Genomic DNA, 14436 nt, shown 5'->3' on the forward strand with positions numbered 1-14436 from the left:
CTAGTGGTTTACGTGTCTTTGCTGTTAAATATTTTTGTATAAAACATAAAGGACTACATCCTTCAAGGTGTATTGAATCTGTAGACGCAAAATACTTGTGTAAAGGAAAGCATGTATTTTTATTTGGTATTTTAAAAATATAATATCTACATCTGATCATGAGTTTAATGCGAATAATAGTCTTCACAGCTATTCGCTTTATCAAGCAGCTCTTCTTATGTGATATACAAACAAAGACGTTTTTGGTGCCTTTATATGCGGGAACAGCGAGATATTATTTCTGTTAATAGGACAGGACCCTTTGGGTCTTTTGCAATATGGTTTCCCATTACATTAACCCGATCAGAAAGGTTTTTTTTTTAGTCTTTTTCATGCGACTCCTCGTATTATTTCGACCGAATTCATTATAAACGTGGTATTTTATACTGATGAATTAATGCTCATGGTATTTTGGCTACTAGCATTTGAAATGAAGTGTACTTTACAATGTTCAGGTCACCAGTGATTGCGTGGCTAGACGACTTATATGTAAAAAGAGAACTGGCAACAGGTGCAGTTTGCAGGTTTATACATGTACTAGTATTTTATTTTTTTAGCACTTTGGCTTGGTGTGGGCACAAGCGAGGTTCAATGTATATGCTAATCTTTAACAAATAAATCAATTAGCGGTTTTAATATGGAAGATCCTTTCACAAAGATATGCAATAAAAAATCAATATAAATTAGCTTTTTGTGCGTTTTGATTTTCTGTATCACTGAAACGCATCATATCATATTTTCATTTGATCATGATACAATCTCTGTTTCGCGATCGGTTGATATCCAATGAGTTATTTGCTTCAATTTAACGTTCGACTCCTTATAACATGCTATTAAAATCAATAAGACAAACAACAGTACATATATGAATGCTTCTTGTTAATAACGTTACATTAATACAATTCAACACAGCAAAAATACAAAGTTTATATAATGTATAGTGATAATATCTATTTAAGGTAGTATCCAACACTTTCACTGAAATTAATTTGGCTCGTTTAATTTTCATAAAATTTTGTCAAAGTATTTACATTGACCCTTTAACAAAAATATCAAAATATCAAAAATTTTGAACCAACCAATTAATCAGAAAAATTACACTGGTTATATAGCAGTTTGACAAACACTAATTTTGATCATTGAGAAGCCTAATATTCCATTAACAACACAACGTAGTTAAAACGTTTAGCTGATTTTAAAGAGTTATCTCCCTGTAGTGTTAGGTACCACCTTAAAATTCTAGTTAATATCATACTTATCAATCACCTATTTTGTCTAAGCAGATTTTAAGTTATATTGGTTTGTTTTTTGTAATGTTCTACATGATTTATTCTTGTGTGGGTTATTGAGTTATAAGTGTGCACATAGAAAATATATCCGTCTTGTGCTGTTGTAGTAATATATTTTTTGTGATCACTAATTCATTGATGGTTATATTAAGCCACGAGAGTATGTATACAGGTTTGAACGTATATCATAGATATTCATAACTGTACATACAAAATATTTCGAGCGAATTTGTAAAATAACATTTCAGATACGCTCTCTCATAAAATTTGCTATAATAATCATTCCAGTAAAATACATTGGGTGATATTGCCTAAATTTTTGGAAATATCAGTTCAAAGAACAATAATCCAATTTGGAGATGCATTAGCATGGTGATTTTGAATGAATGATTCATTGTTATTTGTATTAAAGTTTACAAAAGTAAAACTTATTATCTAATTTGAAAGTTTTCCATCAAAATATTATTGAATGATTTAACAACTTGGAATCTGGACATTTCCTCACAAAAAGGTGTAAATTGAGTAAGAACACAGTCTAACTTTATCAGTGATATTGGTGAACCACTAAGAACATCAGTATTTTAAGTGACGATAACGAGGGCGTTTTACAGCACAGTGTATAAGATTAAAAGGTTTAATTATAATCAGACATGATTGCTTATTAGAACAGCATACATTCGCTTTATGATATCTTGTTTATGCACCATTGACGAGGACTGATAATTCTTAAATATTTAATACTAAACTATTTTAACCGAAAGGCATGGATCACAACGGAGTTTATGAATTTTAAAAATGGAGTTGCATACTAGTTTTTAAAAATGATTACGCGAAGCAGCTCTTCTGTATTAACAGAAGACAATTTCATGACAAGAAAACACCAGTTTATATAGAAAACACAGGGGGTAATGTAATCAATTATCATCATGTACCTATCGTAAATACGAAAAGAGTTTTGTATATTCAGATATTAGCGTACCAACAACATGAATTATGAATTATTACTGTTTTCAAAATTTTAGATACAATTAAATGAAATAAAGGCATCTACAAAACAAAAATAATGCAATGTTCTCCCAGTGCTTCGTGATTCTACAATTCTTAAATCCAGCGTTGTTTTATCACATTGCCTTGGGCATATGAGGTAACTAAATTTGTGTTAATTATTGGTATAGCGATGATCTTATTTTTCTAAAACTAAACAATTGTCCTAGTCTATTTGCATGTTTTGATATAACTCGTCATAAAATTTACGAACTTGTCTATCTGAAAACAGATGCGCATTTCGATAATTTATATCTCATCAATGATGCTCGGAGCCCAAATATTTAAATTTTAAAATTATTAATCGGAGCGAAAATTTTATTTAATAGTAATGTCCTAACCTGGACCTGCAACAGAGATATATAAAAATACAGAGTTAAAATATCATTCATATTAAAATGTTCCACTAAGAAATATTACACTAATGATTGCCAACACCTATGAACATATCAAAACATTCAATTCACTTAAGCTGAGAATAAGAATTATCAAGCCAAGATTTCTAGTTAATCCTGTAATAAAAAATCAGCCAGGAAATTCGAATTCTTCAAAAAATATTCACTGTTGATTACATTTAAAGGATATGTCATGAATTAGAATGATGAAATTAAAATTACAATCTCGGCTTCTATTTAACTTGTGTATAAACAATCGTTTGATTTACAAATGAATGAATTTTTTGTAAATTTCAATTTCAATTTTATTTTGTTTGAAAGTGATCTGAGACAGTGTTCAGATAGATAATTAAGTAGTTTATAAAGGTAATATCTTAAAAATCGGTTTTTTATGTTCCTCCTGATATAATCATATAAGCAAAATTATGAAAAGTTTCATTTATATCATCCGAGTGCTAAAACTAGAATTTTTAATTATCATTTTTTTTAAATTTTACATTTTTCAATGCATTAAAGTTTTCCTATCCAAAGGCATAAATTGTCTTAGTAATATTTTGCACAACGTTTTAGAAATTTTTGAGTTTAAAATACTCTTCTAATTCATATATGATTAAGCCTTCCAACTGTTTTAAATCAAGTGCCATGAGTCTTATGAAGACGAAATGTACGTTAGCAAATTCTTAGCCTTGTATCTTAGATGATATTTTATATGAGAATTTTTATGGTGGTATAACATTATATATTTGTATTTTTGAAAGTGTTCGATTATTACATATGTATAAAGTCTTAAACACTTATTGATATGAATAGTTCCGCAATGTATCTTTTCTTCAAGCATGTCTTTATATTGCTTAACCTAGTTGATTCCTATAAGTTATGAAAAAATAGCAGACACAAATTATGAAATCTACAAAAGAAAACCATTAACGACAACAAAGCATATAATATATTCAATATTTCTAAATCGACCCCTTACGATGAAAACAGTTTCCCGTACTGTTTTATGCTATACAAACTTCATTAGGGATTCGTAGTCAAATCTGATGGTCTGAATGTGGGTCTCTCTTTTCTCATTGTTCACATTTTTATACCATTTTCCCACCTTTTTTTTCACTTTGCCAATTGGTGTCTTTGCTTTATATTTTATCATCCCATAGTTTTCTATTTTTTGGCCCTCTTTTCGGCAACTTTTGTACATTATTTTTATTTTCTGTTAACTCCATCCAGTCCCCCAATTTTTCGCATACAGAATTGATGGATGTGTAAACTATTAAAGGTAAAATAGTTAGTGTACATATTCAACGTATATTGATAATAACCATAAACATTTTGTTAACGATCCCTGAATAAATAAACTACTCTTTCTCAACCAAGTGGCATTCAAAGATAAGAATCTTTGGCAGGCGGGGTCACAAATTTATACTTGTCCGTATGGTCATCCGGAGAATGATTTGTCGAGCGGAGCCGAGTCTCAGAATTGAGTTCAGTGTGAGATGTTGGACATGTTGATGTACGGGCTGCTGTTGTTGGTGATTTACATAATCTACCACTAAATGCCAGAAATATGAACGGGTTGGCACAGCTATTTAATCCGGTTAGTAACAGTATGATAGTCATAGCAGCTCCTGGAATGATAAAGGAAATGATATTTATATATTATTGGAGATTTAGTCAAAAGAAGAATTTTCACAAATACTGTCCTGTTATCTACGTTTTGTTAATACACTGGACAATATTTTACCTGACTACATTTGCATGTGCTTGTTCATAGTCAGTATTCATTCTAGTAGTCGAAGTACATCATTCTTAGTCACCCTTGCTTTTTTTGGGGTTCGTGTTGCTTAAAATTTAGTTTTCCTTGTTTTGTATTGTGTTCCGTTGTTTGATTGTTTGTCTTTTGCTTTTTAGCTATGGCGTTGTCAGCTTATTTTCAATTTATGAATTTAAATATTCCTCTGGTATCTTTCGCCCCTCTTCTATAGTGATTTCTTTTCATTATTTCAATTACTGAATTTGAATCATGTTTGTTAAGATAATCTGTTACTTCTATACAATGCATTTACTTCTTTATATACCATACAAGAACTCTGTTATTATACGGCTTCAGTTATGCGTAATGTGTTAACATCTGTAGTCATTTCAGAACCTAGTGATTCCGTCACTTTGACGAATCAAATAATTTCACTGTAATGTTTGAGTATTTCCTAGAAGATGTCAGGAATATATTCCGTTTCTATAAATGTTGACGTTTGAGAATGTAGCTTTTTAAGTTTCTGTTGCTCCGTTTTGTTCTCTGTTATAGTTGACGTGTTTCTCTCAGTTTGGTTTGTGACCTGAATTGGTTTCAGTTAGATTTATGACTGTTGAACAGCTGTTTACTATTATTGCCTTCATTTAATTAACTTGTCCTCCTTCTTTTAGATTGAGATAAAAATTCGGTACATAATATGAAATATAAAACATTACAGCAGAAAGGTGCATCACTATTTTCAATCTGTTCAAAAATAGAATATATGAGAACGTTCAACGATTAGAAAAATTGTAGAAACAAATTTAAAGTTTTAAAACAAGAATGTGTCAATAGAACACGGGTACCCCACTCGCACTATAATTTTCTGTTATGTTCAATGGACCGTGCAATTGGGGTCAAAACTCTCATTTGGCATTAAAATTAGAAAGAGCATTACATAGAAAACATGTGTACTAAGTTTCAAATCAATTGGACTTCAACTTCATCATTAACTACCTCGACTAAAAACTTTAACCAAAAACCTGAATCGGGACAGACAGACGGGCTAACGGGCGTACGGACCCATAAAAATGCCCGTAGGTGAAGCATATACATTAAGCGATTGTTCAGAAGTTAGAAATATTGAATCAAACCCGTTTCATTATAGTCATTATTTGAACGTACAAGTAACCAGGTTGATCGAAGAAAAAAGCTAGTTAAATAGCAAGACTTAAAAACAGTACAGTGATAAAAATATAAGAATATATCCAAAGTGTTTATGGAAAAATAAGGGAACGTCCAAGGATAAGAAACATTTAGTCGAAACAGTTCTATTATATGCATTATATGAATGTAGAAATAACCCGATTGATCGACGTAAAACGCTTGTTATATAACAAGACATAAAACAGTATAGTATTAAAGTAACTGTTTTATTGGTATGAAGTGGAGACTTCCAGTCGTGTTTCACAAGTACTGTATTAAACTTCTGATTGCTTCATAGAAACCCATGCTGCTTAATAAATATGTAACCATTATAGATGCTCATTATGTTCTCTTTAATAGCAACACTTTGTAATGCTTGTGATATATCTGATCAATGAACAGTGGTTTATAATAATATTATTGAGTATCCTATAGAAATGCAACGTACATAATTACATTTACAACAAAAAGAAGGATTTGGAGAGTCGTTATCTTGATGGAAACATTTTGCTTTGAATGACTATTTAGATGAGAAGCAAAACACTTAGTTAACATACTTAGCATTTGGGTATTTAAAAAATCCAAATTATGCTGACAGTGTTTATCTACGAGCTTAGGTTCAAACATAACGACAAAAGAGAATTTAACGAAATAAGTTACTTAATGCCCAATTTTAAAGTTACCTATTATCGTACACATTCAGATTGTTAAAGAATTAAAAGGAATAAAAGTTAAGCAATACATGTAATCGTTCATTACTGATTGAATTTGGTACACCACAACTTTGATTTGAATAAATAGAAGAAGACAAACCTGAACTGAAATAGATATAGCAGAAGATACCATACGAATAATAAAACTTAATTGTCGATGACAAACTGACAACGCCCTGGCAAAACAATACGTATAAAATCTCTATTTCCATTTTGATTTTAACCCTTTAATAACAACATTCGGACGATTCTTATAGTTGATCCCATTCAAAATAACAAGTGTGGCTTTCATTGAACGCCTAATGTTTAAAAATGGTCAAACTTGTCCTGGGTGTTAAGGTTTCAATAACAGCATGAAATCTCATTTACTCTTTATCAAATAATTGACTTTTAATCACTTGCATGTACTGTTTGTATTTTCAAACTTCATATATTAACTCTTTTTACATTTTAATCTTATATTATTTATCTTTAAATGTTGTGCAAAACTTTCTAGGTTTTCTACATAAGAAATTCAGGAATGTATCAAGTCAGGAATATGACAGTTGCTGTGCATTCGTGTGATGGGTTTGTGCTTTTAATTTTGCCATTTGATAAGGAACTTTCCGTTTTGAATTTTCTTCGGAGTACAGTATTTTTGTGATTTAACTTTGGATTCCCTCCATCAAATTTGATTTATCTATTACGTATGTAGTTTTTACTTTTTTTTTTATTTAACTTTAAATCTCCACTGCATCAACCTTAATACAGTTATCGAATTATTTAATCATTTACTCTATTTAGCATAGCTTCAATGCATCTGCTTATCATTTATTCGTTATTAACAAATGCCAGTAAAATTGAAATGTGAATTTGCATATACGTAATATAATGGAATCAACAACTACAACGCATAAGTAAAATAATCACAAATAAAGTTTTATTATATACAAAGCGAATCTTTTGTCTGTTATTCCAAATTAGCTACCACGCAGGCTATCTCAGACTTAAAATAAACCTATCGGATCATCGCTATCTATAAATTCCAATACATTTAACAACCTTAACTGACTTTTACAGCTGTCAGCTAGATCCATGCAGACATTTTTATCATTCTCAATCATTGTATACTTTTATACGCTTGGCCTTTAATTCTATAGTTTTTCAATCCTTAAAAAGGCTGGTCCGTCTCGTATCATTTTTACGCTTTTTTGCTTTTAATGGGTTAGATAGGACAAACGATGATACTAAATAAATGTCAACAAAATATCATTTCGTTATTTCTAAATATTTTCTTGATGAATTTAATTTACGAAGAACCATTATAATAAGAGGCATCGGAAAGTATTGCTTGCCACTTCAGATATTAGAACTTAATTACCTAATGCATTCCTTGTGCACGCCGTTCTGCCAACTTGTATGTGTTTGTGAAGCAAAATGCATACGAAGTATCCAAGTACTTATTATAAGTACAATTCATAACACAAGGACATTATATTGAAAATAACAGAAAGCTCTAAAATAGTATGGAATGTTTTCTAAGAAAATAATCATAATAAATACGTTTTATACGAATTGGTTTTGCATATATAAAACCACAAGTCAACTATGTGTTAAATGCCTGAAATTGTTTGAAAATGCCTGTTCCAAGTCAGGAATATGACAGTTGTTGTCCATTCGGTTTTTTTTGTGTTTTGTCATGTGAGGAGGGACTTTCCGATTTGATTTTCCTCTCAGTTCTGTATTTTTTATATTTTACCTTTTAGATACAGTGGATACCTATTGATTAGATTAAAGATAACACGACACTGGGATATTAACGCTTATCCATGTAAAAGAGGTATATTTCATTCATGTAAAAGAGGGACGAAAGATACCAGAGGGACAGTCAAACTCATAATCGAAAATAAACTGACAACGCCATGGCTAAAAATGAAAAAGACAAACAGACAAACAACAGTACACATGACATAACATAGGAAACTAAAGAATAAACAACACGAACCATACCAAAAACTAGGGGTGATCTCAGGTGCTCCGGAAGGGTAAGCAGTACATTGTAGTTTGTTTTGACAACATTTTACAATTAAATTTCCTTTCTTTATTACACCTCAATATTTTTGGACTAACATAATTCGGATACACTTCTATTCGATAAGATCTATGAACGTTCATGATTTGAGAATCTAATGTAAAGGCTTTCAAAAACAAATGAACCTAAAGTATAATGATTCAGAAACTAGTCAATTATTTACAAAATAGGCATAATCGATCTAATTTTCCAATGAAACATAATTCTAATAAAAAATGTTTAAATATACTTCTCGATTTATATTTTACAAGTTTATTCAAAAAGATGCAATGCAACCGATAAAATTGGCATAGACATCATAATAGTAATTTTGTAATTTTCTCCACTTGATAAACTAAAAATTTGACTATATTAACTAAAGAACGAACAGATAACTACTTCCATATTTCTGACTAAATACAAACATTTTGCGCAGAAAATGCCTGGAAAAACCTCTAACTTATATGACAGTTGTCAAAATGACGTTTTTAATTATAAAATGCGCAATCTTATGTATAAATTGTACCGTATTATATTGATAAATGTAAAATCGGCATATAAACACCATTCCTCTGCTGTTGTTGTTTTTTATTTGGTCGGGTTGTTGTCTCTTTGACACATTCCCCATTTCCATTCTCAATTTTATATTTTATATAAACACCATTCGATTGGTTACTTACTTCAAGCAACGAATTATAACTCCTTACACGACAAATGCGAATTTGCAAAAGTCGAAGTTTAACTAGTTCCAGTTGTAAACAGAAAATCATTAACCAATTTAAAGTCAGTGAAAATTTTAAAGTACTTAATTTAATGTGATAGCCTTATATTAATGACAGATAAAATAAGCGTTGATTATTTAAGGGTAAAAGCACAAAAGTGAATTAATTGTCTTGTAACCAATGTGTGGTTCGCTTGATCTTTGTTTTTCATTCGTCAAAATTTAGCTATGCTGTTAAATATTCTTGTATTCCTTTGCATTTTCTATTGTACCGTTAAGAAAAAAGGCAATCATGTCTGATGATAAAAAAAACACATATTATTTTTAAATCGTTTGAAAAGAAAAGATAAAGTTGGTTTAAATTATGTTTAAAAATCGTTATAGAAACAGATTCAACAAACGAATCTTTTGTAGTACAATATTTCTCACTTGACTGTTAAATACCAATTCTTTCAAATGGTCGAAGCCTGGTGCTTTACATTCACATTTGTTAATTGTCTCAAATGGAGAATCACATTCGATGTAGTAGTTTGATGAATATTTTTGCCTGCTTTTGGTTGATAATATATTTGGTTCAATTTATGGGGATATCCTATCTATCATAATAAAAATGTGGAACACAACAGCTTACATTTACACATACTTTACACAGTTAGCAAAATATTATACGTTAAAACATTTAACATCCTCCGGGTGCGGGGATTTCTGCATTGAAGACCTGTTTGGTGACCTTCGGCTGTTGGCTGTTCTGTGGTCGGGTTGTTGTCTCTTTAACACACTCCCCATTTCCATTCTCAATTTTATATATACTGTTATAAGCAACATGTTGCATCCACTGACCGAAATATCTAGCAACTCTGACAAAATTACGTACTTCAACCTGATGTGATGTCTTAGGCATATTTTGGTATGTTATCGAGGATATAGATGGATTTAGTCTTTTGTAGATGAAACTCGCGTCTGGCGTAAATATATGATTTTTATCCTGGTATCTATGATGAGTTTATTTACAGATAGAGAATAAATTACATAGACAAAATAAATTTGATAAAGAATAAGTTAAAACAGGCAAACAAAATAAAGAACAATGAGTTTTTAAATATAAAGGATAGAGAGTATAATTGATAAAGATTAGGGAAACCTTGTTTGAACCATTGGCGAATGATGAAATAAAGGATCCCCATCAAGACCCTAATGAATTACGGAAATTTTGCATATTGGTGAGATACATATGAGCACAAAATATAAGGCTGGAAAAGATATCCTCATATTCATGAAGCAAAAACGTTTGTAATAAGGCTTTGGAAATAAAAAGAAATGAAAAGTTCCCGTTTCTGATATTTAACAATTCTACCGCGTTGTTGTTTCGTGTATTATTTTACGATGTTTTATTAGATATAGGAAGATGTGGTGTGAGTGCCAATGAGACAACTCTCCATACAAATAACAATTTAAAAAGTAAACCATTATAGGTTAAAGTACGGCCTTCAACACGGAGCCTTGGCTCACACCGAACAACAAGCTATAAAGGGCCCCAAAATTACTAGTGTAAAACCATTCAAACGGGAAAACCAACGGTCTAATCTATATAAACAAAACGAGAAACGAGAAACGTATTGCACATATGTGTGATTAAATCATCTTGTATTATACTTAATTTATAACAAGTTTGAGTTTTAGAGTTTATGTCCTAAGATTTCAAAATGATATCATCGAAGTACAAAGAAGCAGCTAACCGCTCTAATTCTAGTTCACGCGTACTGGCAATTGTCCAGTACACGCATACGGAAAGATGAAAAAAAAACTTTAGAAAAATGATGCAGCATTTGTTGATACTCTCGGAAGAATGGTCAACGTCGCTCTTAATCAGCCATTGTAAATCTGCATGGTACTTTTGGAACTCTAACATGTTATATAACATCAAAAGGATTGAATCTTAATTGTTTACATAATACTTAGTGGCGAAATATTTAAGTAGTAGGAGTTTAATTTCTTAAGATTCTTCTCACGGGAATCTGATTTGTACTTATACATGTTATAACATTTAAATTATCGTTAAATAATATCTTTCATTTGCAAATAAAACAAAAAGTTATTAATGGATTTTGAAATATTTCCCACCATGTCAAATTTATTCATGTATTTTCTGAACTCTGAATATAGTTATGTCATTTAAAGCATCTGATAAATATGTATAAAGTGCGTATATTTATTCTACATTTTTCGCATTTTAAAAAAATGGAAAGGAAAGATATGAAACAAATATCGCAAACCTTTGGCACATGCGTTAATTTAAGATACCTCCATGTTTTCATCGCCGTTAGATCAACATTCTAAATAAATCAAAGCTATATATATATAAATAGATAGACTTAAGGTGACAGTGGTGTACAGATGTTCTACTCTTGTAAATCAATTAAGAAGAGACCCGTGAAGGTCACAAACAAAAAGGAGAAAATTGCATACTGTGGTTTAATCATTATTCGTTGAATACCAATTTTCGTGGGTTTCGTGTGTACAGGGTAACCACTAATTCAAACGTTCAACGAATAACAAATTTTAAATTGGCTTTGTTTACAGAGACTGGCTAAACCACGAAATCAAATATTCACGAAAATGCAATTTGTCATTAATCCACGAAAATTTATACCAACAAAAATAAATGAATTTACTTAAGAATTGAATGCTTCTTTTTGTAAATTTATTGGGGTGTAAAAGTGTTGACCGAAGTACATTTTGTTTGAAGCGAGGAAGCGCTTCATTCTAAAAATGTACGCACGGTCAACGCTTTTACAACCCTATAAAGTTACAAAAAGAAGCATTCAATACTTATAATTACATTTTTTAGCTATGATCATGAAAACACGATTTTTTTATATTTTATTATTTAATTCACCTGTGCACTTTATTGTTGGAGCACTTGTTATCATGAGTGAAAAGTTGTATTGAGAAATGCAACTGCTTACGGAATAACACGTGATGTGCAGTTAGCCAATCAGAATAAAATATTATAATGAAACATACATCTAATGTAATTATAGTAAATTGAAAAAGGAAAGACACCGTGTGCAATGGCACGTTAAGTGGCTGCTGTTTTACAAGAATCGTCTTCCATGCGAATTAACACTCAGTCAAAATGACAATATCGGAAATAGGTTTTAGAAATTTGTTAAAATGTTAAATGTTATTGATCAATTATTTATACAAACCTTTGAGCTTAAATTGGACAATAATTGTTAATATCAGTTATATATTTCAAGGTATCTTTGTCTTCTTTTTTTTTTAATTAAACCCAAATGATTATTAAATTCGTAGGTGCATACCAAATAATCCCCACACGAAATTAAGTAGCAGACAAATTTTGAATAATATGATAAATAAATGAGCATTCTACAGGCTCAGCCAAAATGTTTTAAAAAGATGGACAAAAGATACCAGAGGGGCAGTCAAACTCATAAATTGAAAATAAACTGACAACGCCTGGCTAAAAATGAAAGAAGACAAACAGACAAACAATAGAACATATGACACAACATAGAAAACTAAAGAATAAGCAACACGAACCCCATCAAAAACTAGGGGTGATCTCAGGTGCTCCGGAAGGGTAAGCAGATCCTGCTCAACATGTTGCACCCGTTATCGTAACCCTGTGAACAAGATACAATATCGTACAAGAAAGTGTCCTTCGTATTTAATCACTTATTTGAAAACAAAATGCAATTATAAGTGTTTTGTCTTGGTTTTTTTTTTATATCGTCTTTAAACTATCATTAATTTAATATTTTGGTTAACTGAACACGATTAAAAGGGACAAGTTATCATATGATACGGATGTGACTACTGTGATAGACCTATTGTCTAAGTCTTGATTTAACAATCGTTGGTTGGAGCTACGAAATCTAATATTTGTTAGGATTTTTCTGTGTTATTTAATGTTTAAAAGGGAGAGGAATAACCAATTAAACCTGTTGTTTTTGTTATTTTAATTTACAAGTTAAACTTGCGACAAATTGCATTTTATTATGTGTAAATATAAGACATAACGGTATAGTGGGTTAGGGTATTAATCTCACGGCATTAAGAAACACTCGTTACACTCAGGACCCTTCTGTATTGACTTGAGTTATCATTGCTATGTTCATTATAATAAATTAACTGTTAACGAAACTATGAAATTTTGAAATACTAAGTTTTTTCTACCTCAGAAATAGATTACCTTCGCTGAATTTGGCAAAACTTTAAGGAATTTTTGATCATCAATGCTTTACAACTTCGTACTTTATTTGGCCTTTTAAACATTTTTTCAATACAGCGTCACTAATGAGTCTTTTGTAGACTAAACGTGCGTCTAAACTGTATATATAACTGACATTGACAATTGGCGTTTATATTCTTTTTTTCATCCTGGTACCTATGATGAGTTTATTTACAAACATCTTTGATAGAAATACAATTCGTCGTCATGACAGTTACTGTTAAACAGAAATGTTACAAAATTGAAAATACTATGATGCCATTATCTTGTTTTCAAGACAATTTCAATATGAGTCTGTGTTGATATTCAAATACAAGGATCCTTGAAGTGTCTTCTCCATGATCAATTAAATCGCATTTAGTAAGAAAGTTGTTATATCAATCACAACGGTTGTACCATTTAATCTGTCAACTTTATGTCCTATCGGAAACTTTCATCTTGTGCGCGTTTGAAAAACACATAACAACATGACGATCGGCCGAATCAATTAATTGAAACGTATTAACTCTCTAAAATGAAGATCGTAAAATAGAAACTGAAAGTGATTTTCAATTAAGACGCATAAAAGTGTTTTATGATAAATTCACTTTTCGTTAAAACAAATTGGAAAAAAAGCAATCAATTTTTGATGTCTCACCAAAGTCAGTAGATCGTTATGTCTCACTTCCTTGTGGGAGTTATTTGCTTGGGACAATAGGAAAAGAAAACCACAAAAATGATAATAAAATATCCAAGAAAAGAAATATTGTGCGACTTTTATAAAAGATTCTATATATGTTTGCAGATGTACGTCTCAGATTGCGATAATATGGAATGATCATCGCTAAAAACTTCAAGAGACGGATGCCGTAAATTCTAAAAGAAAATCTCCATTATTTAAAATTGAGAATGGAAATGGGGAATGTGTCAAAGAGACAACAACCCGCCCAAATAAAAAACAACAGCAGAGGGTCACCAACAGGTCTTCAATGCAGCGAGAAATTCCCGCACCCGGA

General features: G+C 30.9%; 1 protein-coding gene across 2 annotated transcripts in view; it reads right to left on the bottom strand.

Moving 5' to 3' along the window:
- Positions 1–897: 897 nt before the first annotated feature.
- Positions 898–14436, bottom strand: part of LOC139504503 (cephalotocin receptor 1-like) — a 63482-nt gene continuing 49943 nt past the window's right edge. For both annotated transcript variants that reach the window (XM_071294611.1, XM_071294610.1), the window contains exon 3: positions 898–4392. In XM_071294611.1, coding sequence (XP_071150712.1) covers positions 4148–4392 — 245 coding nt within the window. In that variant the 3' untranslated portion in view covers positions 898–4147. The remainder of the gene's footprint in view (positions 4393–14436) is intronic.

Source organism: Mytilus edulis, chromosome 14 (assembly GCF_963676685.1).
Source record: "Mytilus edulis chromosome 14, xbMytEdul2.2, whole genome shotgun sequence".
In the NCBI taxonomy this organism is placed as follows: Eukaryota; Metazoa; Mollusca; class Bivalvia; order Mytilida; family Mytilidae; genus Mytilus; species Mytilus edulis.